The 17,856-nt window shown below is 37.6% G+C and overlaps 1 protein-coding gene across 4 annotated transcripts in view; it reads left to right on the plus strand.

The window, feature by feature from the left end:
• gria2a (glutamate receptor, ionotropic, AMPA 2a) overlaps nucleotides 1-17,856 on the plus strand; it is a 36,892-nt gene that overhangs the window by 11,770 nt on the left and 7,266 nt on the right. For all 4 annotated transcript variants that reach the window (XM_079849715.1, XM_079849714.1, XM_079849713.1 and 1 more), the window contains exons 3-11: nucleotides 8,449-8,688; nucleotides 10,645-10,841; nucleotides 10,997-11,050; nucleotides 11,636-11,794; nucleotides 12,675-12,842; nucleotides 12,929-13,033; nucleotides 14,777-14,884; nucleotides 14,976-15,182; nucleotides 16,961-17,328. In XM_079849715.1, coding sequence (XP_079705841.1) covers nucleotides 8,449-8,688; nucleotides 10,645-10,841; nucleotides 10,997-11,050; nucleotides 11,636-11,794; nucleotides 12,675-12,842; nucleotides 12,929-13,033; nucleotides 14,777-14,884; nucleotides 14,976-15,182; nucleotides 16,961-17,328 — 1,606 coding nt within the window. The remainder of the gene's footprint in view (nucleotides 1-8,448; nucleotides 8,689-10,644; nucleotides 10,842-10,996; nucleotides 11,051-11,635; nucleotides 11,795-12,674; nucleotides 12,843-12,928; nucleotides 13,034-14,776; nucleotides 14,885-14,975; nucleotides 15,183-16,960; nucleotides 17,329-17,856) is intronic.

Below are 17,856 nucleotides of genomic sequence, written 5' to 3' on the forward strand. Positions count from 1 at the left end.
GGTAACAGATGCAGAAGTGGCACAAGCAGAGAACAGGCTGAAGTTGAAGGACATCATTGGGAATCAGTGCATGGGTGGGGAGGACTTTCAACTACCCATTTGGCAATGGGGGAAGGCGGACCTAATTCAGAGGAGAGAAATCATCCAGGCCAAGGTTTTACACCTGAGGGCTTATCGTCGATCTAAACACCACTTTTAACCCCGGGTAAAGGAGCGTTTCACACTTGTAATTTAGATGCGGGGTTAGCACCACTTTTTACCCGGGGTTATGTTTATACTGTGTGAAATGATGCGGTGTTAGAATGTTACAACTAGATGCTTAGCAACCGACAACCAATCACGTGCCTTATATTCACGTGCTTTGGGCAGTCACAGAAATACCACGCTAGAGCCGTGGAACTTTATTTATTTTACTTACCATGTTACTATCAGGGTATCAATGGGGTCAACTTTAAATTACATCAACTTTAAATTACAGCCTGCAGATGTTACACTTACCCTGTAACTATATGAAACAAGGGGGTAACAAGCACCATTTTAGTAATTACAAAGAAAAATGTTGCAATAGTTTTAGTTTTACTTGGCTTGAAACACAGCAGACCAGCTGCACTTTTGCTATAAAAATAACATATCAGCTACTCTATATATACATGGAGATCCAAGTGTTGTGTTTTATCATGTTATTTTTGTAATTTATTTGCCTGGAAATAGCTGAAAAGAGGTAAGCTTGTTTTCCACTGCATTGCCCGTTGATGATGCAATGTGCTTTTGTCAGGTATGAAGCATATTGAAATTTCTAAATAAAATCCTAGCAGAAACTCATTTAAAGGTCCCATTGCATGGATTATTTTATTATTTTAGAATGTTTCCTGGGGTGCCCTTATAATGTTAGTATGTTTTTTAGATCAAAATTTGTTATAATTTAGAAATAAAAGGCTTTTTTCCTAGCCTGATTTTAGCCTCTGATTTGAACTGTTTGAAGGGGCGTGTCTGCTGTGAGACTTCAGTGTAAACGCACACTACTGTGATTGGCTGCTGTGAGACTTCAGTGTAAGCCTGTTGATCACGTGAATGAAGATCTTATCATTGCAACGCAGTTTCTGCACTCTCACTAATGATTTCACCAATGCAAACATGATGTACGTACAGTAAAAGCTTTGTTGTGCAGTGTAACAGCGTCATTTTCATAACGAGTTTTGGCAAGTGTCCAGATAAACTCGCGCTGTGTGATTGACAGCTTGGGCGACTGGAAAGGGATTGTTCTTTGATCGCTTTCTGTATATATATTAATCACAGTTTAAGTAAGATTATTTTCATCCTACTAAGAGAAACGACGTGAAGTTGATCGTTTAGTCACTGGCTTGATTTACTGATGCATAAACAGTATTGAACGACTTTGAGAGAAAGATTATCTGTCTGAACTTGAACAATTACACATCAGACATTCACATAACCCACTGGTTCTTCAGAGGCTCGGATGAAGGAACTAAAAAAATACCTTTGTGTTCATTTGTACATCCAAACACTGAGCAACTGCCATGCTTTGCTCATTTGCAAGCCATGATGTCTCTCGAAGAAAAATGATTCAGGCGATGATTCGGCTGTGCAGTTCCGCCTGGCCTTGAACATAGGCTGGCATATGCAATTTTTTGGAGGCGTACATATTAATGATCCCGACTGTTGCGTCACAGTCGGTGTTATGTGGAGATTCGCCTATTTTTCAGGGGTGTTTTTCAAAAACTAGATTTAAATAAGGAGGAGAAAACAATGGTGTTTGGGACTCACTGTATGTCATGTCCATGTACTGAACTCTTGTTATTTAACTATGCCAAGATAAATTCAATTTCAAATTCTAGGACACCTTTAATAATTTCCCGAGATCTCCAGTTTTGTTGCTAAATCATCTCTCATGGGATGGTTGTATACAAGTGCACAACAAAGAAGATGAGTAACAAGTCAAGTCTTTATTAGATCCACACGTAGGAGAAGTAGCAAACACAATCATAAAAAACTGACGATACCGGACGATGAACTGAACATAACTCAGGGTTTAAATCACAGGGATATAATTGGAAGAACAGAAACAGGTGTGGGATGAAGGACAGGGAAGGACGACAGGGAAGCCGGATAAAAGGAGACGCCCAGTGAAGCCGAGGGGGTGCAGGGTCAAGGCGCAGCCGGAGACCTGGAAGTCCATGGTGGAGGCAGAGCTGAAGGAACGAAGGAGCTTGGAGTCCTAGGGCTGACAGGCTACGGTGGAGCTGAGGGAACGCAGAGCCAGGGCAGAGCCGACAGGCCGGGGTGGAGACATGGTCCTGGAGGCCCGAGGTGACCTCACACTGAGCTAGTGGACGGGAAGCTCAAGGTGGAGCTGAAGAGCCACACGGCGCTAGCGGCGGGGGCAGAGCTGAGGAGCTGGACAAAACCCATCCGAGCCGACGGATCCAGGGGACTGGCCATTACCAGCGGAGGAGATAGGACTAGGAAATCAGTAGGGAACATCAGAGGAGGATGGGACCAGCAAAGAAGGTGAATATTCGAGGGTGGAAACTTGGGTGAGAACTGGATCCGTCATCCATAGATTTATAAGGCACAGATCCGCTCCTGGCTGTGGGATGGACTCAGTAGACTCCGGGGCTCTGGTTCCGGGACGAACACGGTGGTTGCCTCGAGCTAACAGGCACCAGAGACCACCTTTTCAGAGCCTCCATCTCAAATACCCCAACAAATTCCAGTTTTCGGGGAGGAGACAACGCTGGTAAGTCACGGGATGGCTGTATACAAGCGCACAATGAAGAAGATGAGTAACAAGTAAAGTCTTTTTTAAATAAGAAAATTAAGTACTCCATAGTTAAAAATACCCAGAGCCATTAATGCACAGACGTTCTGGAACTTGCAAACGCAAGACATATTCACTCTGGGTCTGGGGTATGATTCTCTGTGAAAAATAGCCTATCAGAACCGCCACCTGGTAGTAGTAATGACGTTACTGATGACATACTATTTGACCAGGGGAAGAAGTTTTGTGCCCTTCAAGTAGAGTACTTGCGAGTTCCGAGCACATGAATGACCAAGCAAAGTTGTATTTACAAGTGGGAAACTCTGAATTCTTAATGATACACACGTCGTGACAGTGGAAGGAGATTGTCGATTTTAAACATGACATAAATACTGATCTATAATAGGCTAATATCATACATCTTTAATCATAGGCGACGATGTATGTTTCTGCCGGTGGGTGCCCATGCTACTAGAGAACTGGCTGACTAAAATCAGATTGAAAATGATTTCTATCATGAATGAAAATCTCATGAAATAAAGATGAATTTAAAGGTGCTATTTGATCAGTCAATCGCAAAAGTCTAGTGGGTGAAAGCTTCTGGCAACATCTGTCTGACGAACATCTGTCTGTCTGAAGCTCGGTAGACATGACTTGAAGAAACTCAGGCTCGGTAGACATGACGTGAAGAAGCTCAGGCTCGGTAGACATGACGTGAAGGAACTCAGGCTCGGTAGACATGAAGTGAAGATCCAGAGGAAGACAGGGTACAATGGCATCGAAATCAATTAAGTTTATTTCCTCAGGACTTTGGATGAGGATAGAAACAAGGGACCCAGGAAGAGTGGTCTCGGTGGCACGAGACTCTGGAAGGGTAGCGGGGACGGAAAGATTTGCAGGTGGTGTGGCGAGGAAGATGGCTGGAGATGGTTGTTGAGTGGAGATGTTATCTTCAGCCTCACCCATGGTGAAGGCTGATCCACTCAACAACAGCACACGATCCAGGCATTGAGTGAATGGTTCTGGTCTTACGGCTGAAGTTGGCTTGTGCAGAGGATCGTCCAGTCCAAGCCTGAAAACTTTCACTAGGACGTCATCTGTCCAGTTGACCTGGTTTGAAATCTCCAGGAAATCTTGCACGTATTCCTCGATCAGACGGCCAGATGTTGACAGATGTTCTCTCTGCAGATTATATATATATATATATATATATATATATATATATATATATATATATGGCAGGTGCGGGTAATGGTGGAGTGAGTGCAGGTGTGAGCCGGAGAGGATGATGGGACATGTAGTGCAGACGGTGACTAACAGATGACAGTGACAGTGACACCCAGTGTGTCTTTTCTATTTGTTTAGGTAAAAGCAATTAAGTTTAATTAAGTCCTAAGTAGCCATTATGAATAGACAGTATGTGAGGGGAAAAGGAAAAGGGGATAAAGGTCATGGGATAGCTTTAATTTTTTTTTGTGACTAGGCATGTTTATGCATAAACCCAAATAATAATTGAAAACTGGAACAATATAAATCATAACTTTAATATGTCTACTTGTTAGTGGAGAAGAGGAGAGAAGAATCCTCAACTGAACAGAGCTTGTCACATGTTCTGTTAAAAAAAAAAAAAAAGATGGATATCAAGTACGTTGAGAGTGTTTACAGTCTGTTTAGTTGGAAGTTTGAGCTCCAGAAAATCAATAATAAGAGTCTTTGAAAGGAATTTTAAAAAGGCAGGAATTAAGAACTCAAAACTAATTTTAGCAAAAAATGGTTCTTCAGGATGATACGGTTCTAACTAGAAATGTTACTATGAGTGAAGAACCAATTTTTTTAGAGTGTAGAAGAGACATTTGTTTGTTTGAAATATTTGTATTTATTACTTATCCTTCAGTATATTAACTTTGATTAAACTGGAAGAATATGCTGGAAAAACATTGTTTTCTGCTCACGATTCCCAGTATGAATATGGCATACAAATTGCCATACTGAAATTCCCTACTGTACTGACAAGACGTTTAAACAGCTAGAGCAATTGACACACAAATGAATCCCCAGTGCACATATGTGTGCGGCCCCGTTCACACACAGGCATATCCCATAAGCCCTGATGTGTGGCATTGCCAGCTCAGACATAGCAGCAGGAGCAGCAGGCTCTCTCCACTGTTCTGTGTGACTGCTGATCAAAGTCTCATATTTAGCTTTCTGACTGCATGCGGATTATCTGCAGATCACTCGGTGTGAGCACAAGTTGCAGCACAGTTTATGAATATGTTTCATAGTTCGATGAGCACACATACTGTACATTTACACATGGAATTACAAATGCAAAATAGGGCATATAGGGCATAAGTGACCTATATATATAATATACACGGGTCTTGTAGAGTCCATGCCTCAGCAGGTCTGTGCTGTTTTGGCAGCACGCGGAGGACCAACAGCATATCTGACAGGTGGTCATAATGTTTTGGCTCATTGGTGTATATATATGATCATATGTTTTCCCCTTCAGTGCACCTCTAAAATTGAGAACCATAAACACTACCTATAATATTCAGATAAATAGTATTTAAAGTTGTCATGAAACGGAAGTTGCGATAGTGTTCACTTGAAGTGACTTGTGATGTATATCTGAGTGAAACTGCTTCTCAAACAAGAAAAAAAAATAGGATGGGACTTGATTTTGTCCATCGGGAATTGATTGAATCATTGGATTGTTGTGGTTTGCAATTGCTGTGATCTCATGTGAGTGACAGGTTGTCCCACCCTCACACCAATAAACAAGTCAAAGAGAAGAGAAGAGATGTTGCCGCAAGAGAGAGGGAAAGTTATTTTGATTAAAGATTATGGGGGAACATGAATTTAAAAAATTATAATAATGATGATGTGCACAATTATTTCTAATAAATAATGTAATATTCCATTAAAAATAATACAAATTTGATTTTATTGGCGTAATTTCATCTTAAAAAGTGGTGTGTTATGGTGGTGCTGGGTATTTATACATCTCCTTTAGATATTCATGATGAAACCTAAAATTATTGGAACTCCAAATATAATTTTCAAGCTCCTTTACTATAGGACAACATTCGTATCAGGAGAACTGCGCTGAAAAGGTAGTTAGAAGCAAAAAATATAAAGTATAAACATAAATTATACTAGGGCATCATCAGAGTTCAGCATCAGTTCACTGCTATTTGTGTGTTGTTGTTTTTGTATGTGTTTTTTTAATACTAGCACATTTAATGAAACCAACAGCAACCAACTGTTTTCTGCAATATATAACATCATTTAAAGCAATTAAAATTTTCACAGCCAAGCAATCCTCCTTGCCTCCCTATTAAAATATTAAAATGTAGCATGTCATGGGAAAAATATTCCAAAAACTGCACATCTATTATATTATATTTATACATTAAATTCATACCATTTTTAACTTCTGGATAATGATTTCATGCAATTTGTGTGCGTAACTCTGGCATGTATTTTATATATGGCATATATTATTTAATCTAAATGTGTAAATGGATAGTCTTCTTTTTCTCTTCGATCACACAGAGTGTGTTCACACAGTCCAGAGTGTGCAGGTGCTGTGTACATACTTAAGCAGTTTATTTTTGTGACAATGTTTAGAGATCAGGCCTGTCTGGTCAGTGCAAAAGTAATTTTGCGTTACATATTAATTATTTATTAAAAAATGACGAATTGCTTTTTCATTGCGTTGTAAGCTTTCCACATTCTATTTTTTTAATATAGATAATATTTTAATATTTGTATAGATATTGTGGTGGGTACAAATTCAACTTCAAAATCAGCAAAAAGTCCCACTCGTTAATGACGCAGATGGTATTAAATGACTAATTGTACAATTGCACATTATTGTGCTTATATTAAAGATGCATAATCTTGAGCATATAATTGTGCATATACTCAAGATGCATCAAGTCATTGATGTTAAACGCCATTGGCTGATCAAATCTGACTGTAGAGAATCATCTTTGTCTGAAAGGTTTTTTACAGAGAGTATTCTTGTTACCAATATCAATTGGACCTTTAATTGTTTTTGTTAGATTTTTTGTATAGATATCGTATACATGTCTAAATTTCAGGTCTTTATTTTGTTCACAATGCTGATACATTTGTGGTGCTGTGTATGATCTTGTTATGTTTGAGATACAGTTGCTTGTTTTTATCAGAAATATCTGAATAGTGTGTCAGAACTAGATTATTGTATACTTAGGTCAGTTCAGGGTTTCATTTTGATAAATTTGTATGTGCCAGGTTTATTTTTGTTTTCTTTAACTACTAGATCAACTGTCTTTCTTCAACATTAAGTATACAGCAGGCTTCTTTGTAGTCAAGCAGCTTGAGTGTCCATCTGTCTATCCAAGTATACATGACAAAATATGCATTCAAAATATTCTGAAAGTATTTATGGACAACACTAGAGTTTTTTTTTCTGATTAACATGTATGCTGGATGAATCGCAATATATACTGTAAATCTATTAGTCCGACTTTCCTAAAAAGATACTGACATGATTTCAGTTGGACTAAAAAGATTACATGACGTTAAAAAATTAATTATTTATTTAGTCCTTCAGAACCTTCAAAGTGCAAGTAAACACACTTAATTCTCCAATTGATTTCTGTCTTAGTGGTTGCAGTGAAGATCATTTAGTGGCTTCTGTCAAAATGTAGTATCAACTAAAGAGGTTGTTGGCAGTGAGTGTTTATATCATGTTTGCATAGATTTATTGTACTTAAAAAGCCCGGCTGGCCCGAGTGGGCATCATTTGTATCTAATCCATTTCTTTCTCTTCAATGCTCAGTCACACATTCCCAGATCAGATGCGATTAAGCTCAATACTCTCAGACTAGTACAGTATATCAACCATTAGAACTACAGGCACTCTATAGTCCCCTTCCTATGATGTTAAAGGGATAGTTCACTTTGAAATTAAATTTTGGTATGTTTTAGCTTACCTCAAGGGCATCCAAGATGTAGGTGTCTTTTTTTCCGCAGTAGTTTCAATTTTTATATTTTTAGGTCAAACCGTTCTTGTCTGTCAGGCCTATAATGCAGGTCTGTGGTCACTGTCTCAAAGAGCAATGAACCAATGAACTCGTTCCAATGAACTGCCGTAGCCAAGGCGACATCTAGTGTATATATATCTATGCACCAGTCTGCGTACGAGTCACACAGCAGGAAGCGCCCGCGCCCTCAGATCACTTGGACGTGGCTGTGTACAAGAGTTAAAAAACGATATAAATACTGTTTGTTTTCTCACACAAACCGCTCGTTTCGTGTCTTAGGCCATCAATGTGTACTTACGATGGGGAATTGTTTAATTTGGACTTCTCTGTGCATGCTCTTTGAGACAGTGACCACAGACCTGCATTATAGGCCTGACAGACAAGAACGGTTTGACCTAAAAATATCAAAATTGAAACTACTGCGGAAAAAAAGACACCTACATCTTGGATGCCCTTGAGGTAAGCTAAAACATACCAAAATTTAATTTCAAAGTGAACTATCCCTTTAAGAATAAGAGAACTGAACTGAGAGAATTGTGGTATTGTTTTCCACTACGCGTCTCGTTGTTTATTTTGAGCCGTGTTGTAAATATTTGTGGCTGTTACTGTTTTTTTTCTTCTTCTTTTTTTCAGTTTGCTCACAGTTTTCTAGAGGAGTTTATGCCATCTTTGGCTTCTACGACAAGAAGTCGGTGAACACCATCACGTCGTTCTGCGAGACGCTGCACGTGTCCTTCATCACGCCCAGTTTTCCAGCTGACGGACTCAACCAGTTTGTTCTGCAGATGAGGCCTGATATCAAAGGCCCTCTCATCAGCCTTGTGGAGTATTACAAGTGGGAGAAGTTTGCCTATCTGTATGACAGCGACAGAGGTAAACAGTCTCTCTTTTGAGAAATGCATGCATTCTTTATCTTTTTTTCTCAGGCAAGGTCTTTCAGTGCTGCCTGCACACACGCATCAACACACATACACTAGAGAATTTAATCAATAGTCCTATTACTTTGTGGTGAAACGCCTCTTGGAGAAAGAGCATGTGAGTTGGGAGTGCTTACAGATAAGCACATTACAGTCTCTCTCTCGCTTTCTCTTTTTCATTCACTCACTCACTGGTTTTTGCTTTATTCACACCTGTTTTCTGTCATTTATTTTTATTTATTTCTTCATTACTTTTTTTTGCAGGCTTTGTCTTTTATACCTAACCAGATGTGACATGACATGTTTCTCTTGACAAGCAATTTATCTGTCCAAATGTAAAACTGCTATGCAGAATGATAGTCATAGCCAATCAGATAATATTGTATAATACGTGTAATGTAGTGTTATGGGAAATCTGAAAAAATAGATAACGCAAAAATAGAATCCAAGCCATTTTCAAGTTTATCTTGTCATGTGTCACTTGACCCACCCTCAGCTGATTAAGACATAATGTTTGGTTGTTGTTTTTTTTTGCATTATTGCATTTACCACTGGGCAATATATTTAGTATTCACAATTAAGTAACATTGTCAATTCTCTAATTTTAATGCATTTTTTTATTTAGCAAATTTTCCTGAAGATTAGCTTATTACATTTTCTGAAGACTAGTTTCCCAAATCATTTCTTCTCTGATGAGAGTGCCAGTGTTTCCAATGTCAAGTCAAGTCACCTTTATTTATTTAGCGCTTTTTACAATAGGCCTACAGATTGTTTCAAAGCAGCTTTACTGTGATATTAGGAAATTCATGCAAAGAAAAACTGTTTTGGCTGTACAGCAACTCTAGAAGAAAGCCATTTTCATGCTTAAGTAATGTGTCCATTTTTGTGAATTGATGTAAAGGTGTTTTTTTTTTTTTTTTTTTTTTTTTTTGGTGTTTATGAATGTCTGCGTGTGGCATTTTTATATATTTTAACCAATAAATCTCCATAATTATTCGAGTTGTTACAGGAATCCAGCTGAAATCTAGCTTTATTACTGGATAAAGCCCTTTTCAATATTATTTATATTGCACTATAAAAATGACCATGACTTTTCCAGGCCTGGAAATCACAAATTTAAAATGTTCAGATATGTTAAGGTTTCCAGATAAGTCAATTACAGTCTGTTTGGTTGAAATGATGGTTCTTCTGACTGAAAAAAATATATAATCTCTTTTAAATAATTTCTGAGAAATACATACATATTTCTATGTAACAAGAATTGTAAAAAGGCTAACAAATATTGCATATCGTAACTCAGTCTTGGACATATTCTGTGAGCTCTTACCCACATTTTTTGGCAGTGTCAGAATGTCTGTCATTGCGACTATGTTGGCTGAATGTTTTCACCGTTGGCTGGAGTGTCCGTTATATGCTGCATCTCTGGTTTGAGGCAGCGAAATAAATCTCTCCCCAAGACCTAGATATGAAATCAACCGAGAGAGATAGAGAGAGGCAGAGGGGGAGAGATGTGCAGGAAGGAGGGAAGCTTAAGAGAAGAGGAGTACGAAAGGGCAAATGACCAAAAGAGAGAATGTTGTAATAAAGAGAGCGGGGAGGAGAAATGATAAATGAAGGAGAAAAGGTGTCTCAAGGGCCCCTCTAGTGCAATAAAAATACCTGATATCAAGGTCTTTGGGTGTAATTTGGAGTGGTGGTTGATTAAGGTAGAACAGTGGTTAAAACAGAGAGTAAGCCGTAATTGCGATTGAATCTCGTTTAAAAAGACACAGCGAAGCTAATAGACGTGGGGTTTTAAAGCAATTGCACTTTAGAAAGGTAATTAAAGCTAGAGCAGATTGATGAAATTTTTTATGAAGACATTTGATTTGAAGCACTCACATGCTCACATGCTGTGCATCTCTCTATGTAGGTCTGTCAACCCTGCAGGCAGTGCTGGACACAGCAGCAGAGAGGAAATGGCAGGTAACAGCCATAAACGTTGGAAACCTGAAGGATGAGTGGAAAGACGAGGCATATCGCTCCCTCTTTCAGGACCTGGAGAACAAGAAAGAGCGGAGAGTCATCCTAGACTGCGAACAAGACAAAGTCAAGGACATTATGGAGCAGGTGAACGGCGTACTAAAAACACTTTACAATATACGTGTAAGGTCAGAAATGTAGTTAAAGAATGATGTATTGCGTACACCTTTAACATTCATTATGTGACTCTTTAATTAAATTGCTCTTGTGAACGACTTTTTTTTTTGCCTGCTTCCCCTCAGGTCATTACGATCGGTCGACATGTGAAAGGATATCATTACATCATTGCAAATTTTGTAAGTTGTCAAGCATATATATATTTTAAAGAAAAGGTTGAAAAATGAACATTTTGTCTTCATTTACTCTCTGAAGTACCATCTACCTCTGAAAAAGGTTCTCTCACAGTTATGCAATGTTCAGAGTTATCTGGTCTTTAATAATGTTCTCAAAACATTAGCAAAAAAACATTATTTATACATTGTTAATACAACTTCCGAAACGTTTTGTTGGATGTTCGTCTAACATTTTTTAAATGTTACTACTTGTTTGTTGAACATTAAAAAGTAACGTTCCCAAAATGTTTGCAGGATGATAAAATGCAATGTTCCCTTAATAATTGCATAACCACAAAAAAAACTGGACATTTTGATCGATCAGAGAACATTCAGAAATAACTTTCCATCACTGCAAACATTAGCAAAACATTCTTAGAACATATTTTTGTTAGCTGGGTTTTTGTTCCAAATCCATATGACATTCATCAGAGTGTGTGTGTGAGAGAATGAGTGAGTTAGCATTTTTGTTTGTGATGCTAACAATACAATAGCGTGTATAACTTGAATTATGTTATTAGAAAGTGTGTCTGTGTGTGTGTTTTTCAGGGCTTTGTGGATGGAGATTTGTCCAAGATTCAGTATGGAGGAGCGAATGTATCTGGATTCCAGATAGTGGATTTTGATGACCCGCTTGTTGCTAAATTTGACCAGCGCTGGGAAGCACTGGAAGAGAAGGAGTACCCTGGAGCAGATAGCAGAATCAGGGTGAAGGAGTGCAAATATTTAAATTATGCTGCAATAAAGATGCGGCTCACAGCATTTTTTAACGTAGTCAACATCAAACCTCTATTTGTTATGAATGTTATATTATCTATCATAATGGCTCAGATATACTCACGGCGAAGTACTCACGGCACTCCAGTAAAGTCGCGTCATGTTCATTTATATTGAACTTTATACAATCGATTAGAAGCAAGCAGCTTTACAGTATTAAACATGAAAAAACAGTGGCAGTGTCTCTTTCAATTAGAATTATATCTTTAATTTCTACCATAAAGAGGCTCTCCAGTTCTTTAATGTTTTTACTTGTGGCCGTCTGACCTCGACTGACTGAACAGAAGAAATGAACCGGGAAAGATTTCCACGTCAAAGAAGGCGGAGCCTCAGAGTGCAACCACCTATTATGTAATCACCACTGACCAATAGAGTGGTGCCTGAACGACATACATTTTAATAAGTAACTAGATAAGACAGCGTGTGTGGTGTGAGTGTGTGCAGTTTACGCTGTAGAACAAAACGTCAAAGTATCGTCAAGTTATGTTTATCACTCATAAATCGAAAAACCCAATAGGAAAATCTCGAAGGAACCAGCGGTGAATTAGACTACCGGTTCTCACGTCATACCTGCACCACTCTATGGTAGTTCGAAGATGTTTACCAGCTAAGGCAAACCGGAAAGTTCTCTTTGGCAAGCTTGTTTTTTCATATACGAACTCTAAACGAACTTCGCTTTGGCCTGATTTTGTTAGTTCTATGATTTCTCATTTAGTTCTATGATTTTGCTTGAAGTATATCAGGGCCTTTAAACACCAAAAGAGACTTGTGGAATACATTTTTATGGTCTTCATATTTCTTTACCTTGCAGTACACTTCCGCTCTCACATATGATGCTGTGCAAGTAATGACAGAGGCATTCCGCTTTCTGCATAAACAAAGGATTGATATCAGTCGCCGTGGCAACAACGGAGACTGCCTGGCCAATCCTGCGGTGCCGTGGGCTCAAGGGGTGGAGATAGAGCGTGCTCTCAAACAGGTCCGCCCTTCCAACACATCACCAATGCCTGATGTCTGTGTATGAGAACTTTACGCCTTTTAACATTTGTGCGTGTGTTTGCTCAGGTGCGTGTGGATGGATTAACAGGGAATATTCAATTCGATCAGTACGGCAGAAGAGTGAATTACACAGTCAATGTCATGGAGCTGAAAAACAGCGGCCCTGTGAAGGTAACACAGCCTGGAACTAAATCTCTGCTTTTTTTCATGATCTTGATTATTTCTAGTAGGGATGGGAATTTGAAGAATTCTTACAAGATATTCTGATTTCAATAGCACTTAATGAGGCCAAATAATGATTCCTGCACCGCTGCCTTACAATAAGTTCTAATTACTGGTCCTAATAATTATATAATGAATTAAAAAAAATTAACTCAAGTAATACTCTTTGATAGCATATTTGGTAACACATTACAATAAGGTTCATTAGTTAACATTAGTTAACTACATTAGTTAACCTGAACTAATGGTAAACTGCACTTCTACAGCATTTATTAATCTTTGTTAATGTTAATTTCAACATTTACTAATACATTATTAAAATCAAAAGTTGTATTAGATAACATTAGTTAATGCACTGTGAACTAACGAACAAACAATGAACAGCTGGATTTTTATTAACTAACGTTAACAAAGATTAATAAATACAGTAACAAATGTATTACTCATTGTTCATGTTAGTTAATACATTAACTAATGTTAACTAATGAATCTTATTGTAAAGTGTTACCGCATATTTGAATGTTTTTTTTTACCATCTTTACCTGTATCTTTACCTACTCTATGGTTTGAAAGTTTGAAGTCAGCAAGTTTTTGTTTTTTACTTAAGAAAATTATTCAGCAAGGACACATTTAATTGATTAAAAATGACAGTAAAGACTTTAAAAGTAAAAACTTCTATTTCAAATAAATGCTGTTCTTTTGGACTTTCTATTCAACATTCATAATAATAAGAAATGTTTCTTGAGCACCGGTGTTTCATGAGAAATGCATGAATGATTTCTGAATAATCATAAACCATTGAAGACTGGTAATAATGGATGTTGAAAATTCAGCGTTGCCTCAGAGGAATTAAAGTAATTACTATTTAAAATGTATTAAAAAATAAAATAATTATTTTAAATTGTTATAATATAATAATAATAGTTATAATAATATAATTCACAATATTACTGTTTTTTCTGTATTTTTAATCAAATAAATGCAGCCTTGTGAGCATAAGAGACTTCTTTCAACAACAAAAAAAAGTTTGGCTGACTTCTGCAGAATGGGTTAAGTGTATTTAACCAATATGAAAGTACTACACTTTCATTTGTAGCTGAAAACATTGGCCTAATAAAAATATGCTTTCTTAAAATACTGAAGACATTAGGGGTGAGGGGTATGTGGAAGTTTAGGAAAGATGGGAAATTATTCTTTAGCCTTTGTGATACATTATAAGAACTGGTTAATAAAAGTAATTATTAAACCAGATCACAATGATTGTGAGGATGGGGGCAAAACAATATAAAGGTGTGTTGACAATTTATGGTCTTTGTCTTATTTAACTGCAAACAGTCTTTCTATTTCATCACATTCAAGTCAGACTTCAAGCAGACACCCCAGTTCAAACATAATATCTGTTGTTTTTTTTGGCACTGTTGATTCAGTCGGGCCACAGCACCACCACTGAATAGCGATGTAGGAAACACTGTCAGAATATTTTAGCACAGTTTTCTGTCTACATTTGCATAAAAAATACAGACACTAAAGAGCCACTAACGGTACCCTATATCCAAAACAAAAACATTAGAACAGTTCTGGTTCTTGATTCCTAACCTTAACTCTTAGCACGTGGTAAACATTTGATTATTTGTGTTCTGTATTTTCAACAAAAGCGCACTTTCTATTTCATGAGTGTGTACTTTTTCTCAGATTGGTTACTGGAATGAGATGGATAAAATGGCAGTGACGAAATCTGACCTTTTCCCTAACGACACCATGGGAATGGAGAATAAAACTGTGGTTGTGACAACAATCCTGGTAAGAGATATTCCATGATATTCTATATCAAGAGCAATTGAAATCACTTAAATTTTGTAAATGTGTCAATATATTTCTCTGCATGTTGTAGGAGGCACCATATGTAATGATGAAAAAGAATGCAGAGTTATTCACCGATAATGAACGTTATGAAGGATACTGTGTGGACCTGGCTGCTGAGATTGCTAAGCATTGTGGGTTTAAGTATCAGCTGAGGATTGTAGAAGATGGAAAGTATGGCGCACGAGATTTTGAGACTAAGATCTGGAATGGCATGGTTGGGGAACTGGTGTATGGGGTGAGTAAAGCATACACTCACTCAGACGAGTGCACTATTGAGAAACAGTGAACAACAGCTCCAGGAAAATGTTATTTTCATCATACACTAAAGGTCAAAATATATTTATATTTTGTTGAAAGAAGTCTCTTCTGGATTTGCTTACCAAGGCTGTATTTATTTAATCAAAAATACAGTTAAACAGTAATATTGTGAAATATTATTAGAATTAAATTTTTCTATTTAAAATTTATTCCTGTGATGCAAAGCTGAATTTTCAGCATCATTACTCCAGTCTTGTTGCATGACACATTAAAAACATGTCACAGTGTCACACCTTCAGAAATCATTCTAATATGCTGATTTGCTGCTCAAGAATTACTTTTTATCATTATCAATGTTGAAAACAGTTGTGCTGCCTAATATTTTTGTGTAAACCGCTTTATACTGCCATTCAAAAGTTTGGGGAAAGTAATAAAAAAAAAAAAGGAAGGATTATTTAGGAAGGATGCATCAAATTAGTCAAAATTGACCGTAAAGACATTTATAATGTTACCAAGAATTTCTGTTTCAAATAAACGATATTCATTAAACTTTGTATTCATATAAGAAGCCTGGGAAAAAATGTATCACAGTTTTAAGCATCAAAACTTTTCTTTTTTAACATTGATCATAATAACAACCATTATTAATAACTGAAACACAAATTATTAGGATTTCTCAAGGACACTGTGATACTGAAGACTGGAGTAATGGCTTCTGAAAAATCAGCTAGGCCATCACAGGAATAAATTAAATTTCAAAACATATTAAAATAGAAAATGCTTTTACTGAATTTATCAAATGGTGAGCAAAAGAGTCTTCTTAAAGTCCCCCTGTAGTCAATCATTTTATCCCTTAAAACTTTGATCACTAAAATGACATATTTAAGCTTTTTTTCCTTAAAAAAAAAACTTCATGTCTTAAAGCTACACTGTGTAACTTTTTAAGTTGATTCTTAGCAAAAAACACTTTGTTCTATCAAAAGTATATGTGCTCATTCATGTGTAATTGCTTCCACCAACTAATAAAGTATTCTCGTAAGCGTAAAATCTGCCTTTTATAATACATACGAGCGAGTCGCTTGAATGGCGGCAGCCATGTTGCGCCTCCATCTTGAAAATACATTAGCCAAAGAGGGACATACCTGGAAATTCAAGCTTCGCCTTTCGCATTTTACACTCAGTGACACCGTGACGAATGCGAGGGGGAGATTACTCGCGACTGCCGGCAGATTTGAAATAATACGGCCACCGTAGGAGTTAAAACGCCCTCGGAATTGAAAGGAACAGAAACTAATATTCACTGGGTAGTCATATACAATTTCACCGCTAGATGGGGGAAAATATCACACAGTGTAGCTTTAAAATAGCTTGAATGTAACTCTACACCCTTGCCTCATTTAGTATACGTGGTTCTATGAATATGCAAATTAGCCCCGCCTCCACTCATTCAAACCAGCTCAGAGATCCACTCATTGACGAGATTACATGGTAGTTTGTGACGTCGGAAACACAGGCGATTTTAAACCGCGCTTTGAAGGAAAAAATACTCAGCAATGGTGCTGACATGTGAATTTACACATGGTTTGTCTTAAAGCATATAAAAACACCTCATAGACGTATAAACAATACTAAAACCTTGATTTTCACCACAGGGGGACTTTAATTATTCTAATATTTTGACCGTTAATGTACATCTCTTATATATGTGTGTATGTCTCTCATTTACCCGATTCCTCTTCTCTTTACTGTTGACAGAAAGCAGACATAGCTGTAGCTCCTCTCACCATCACTTTGGTCAGAGAGGAGGTGATCGACTTCTCGAAACCTTTCATGAGTCTTGGCATATCCATTATGATCAAGAAACCACAGAAATCCAAGCCGGGTGTCTTCTCTTTCCTGGACCCATTGGCCTACGAGATCTGGATGTGCATTGTATTCGCCTACATTGGAGTCAGCGTTGTGCTCTTCCTTGTTAGCCGCTTCAGCCCTTACGAGTGGCACACTGAAGAGTTTGAGGATGGGCAGCTGGGCCCTAGCGAATCTACCAACGAATTTGGCATCTTTAATAGTCTATGGTTTTCTCTGGGCGCTTTTATGCAGCAGGGATGCGATATTTCGCCAAGGTTGGTGCGTGCAGTGAGCGCTAATGCTAGCTGGCTAGCGCGTGGGGTGTGCTTTCGTCTTTGTGCACCAACAGTTTTCCCACCATTGCCGTGGTTTGTGTATGTTCACACTCCTGCAGTTCTTGCTTCGTACCCATTTCCACTGGAAATAATCTAGATGTTATTTAACTTGTAAAATATCTTATTATTATATGTAAGTTATAGTAACTTCAGTGTTCCATGGGTAAGAAGAAAGAGCTAACACAGGATTAGAAATGTTTAATCGAAGTTGTGGTTTAAAATTTGGTTGAACATTTCTTCTGTGAACATATACTCATCCGGCTGGGAACAGTAAAGTGCACAAGGTCGCCGTTTTCTGCCCTCTTGGAGTGGTACCGTGTTTCGGCTGCATATTCCCCATTTTCTCCAAAGTAAAGGGGTTTCTTTCTTTCTTTCTTTCTTTCTTTCTTTCTTTCTTTCTTTCTTTCTTTCTTTCTTTCTTTCTTTCTTTCTTTCTTTCTTTCCTATCTTTCTTTCTTTCTTTCTTTC

The sequence above is a fragment of the Squalius cephalus genome (genome assembly GCF_949319135.1).
Source record: "Squalius cephalus genome assembly, chromosome: 2".
NCBI lineage: Eukaryota > Metazoa > Chordata > Actinopteri > Cypriniformes > Leuciscidae > Squalius > Squalius cephalus.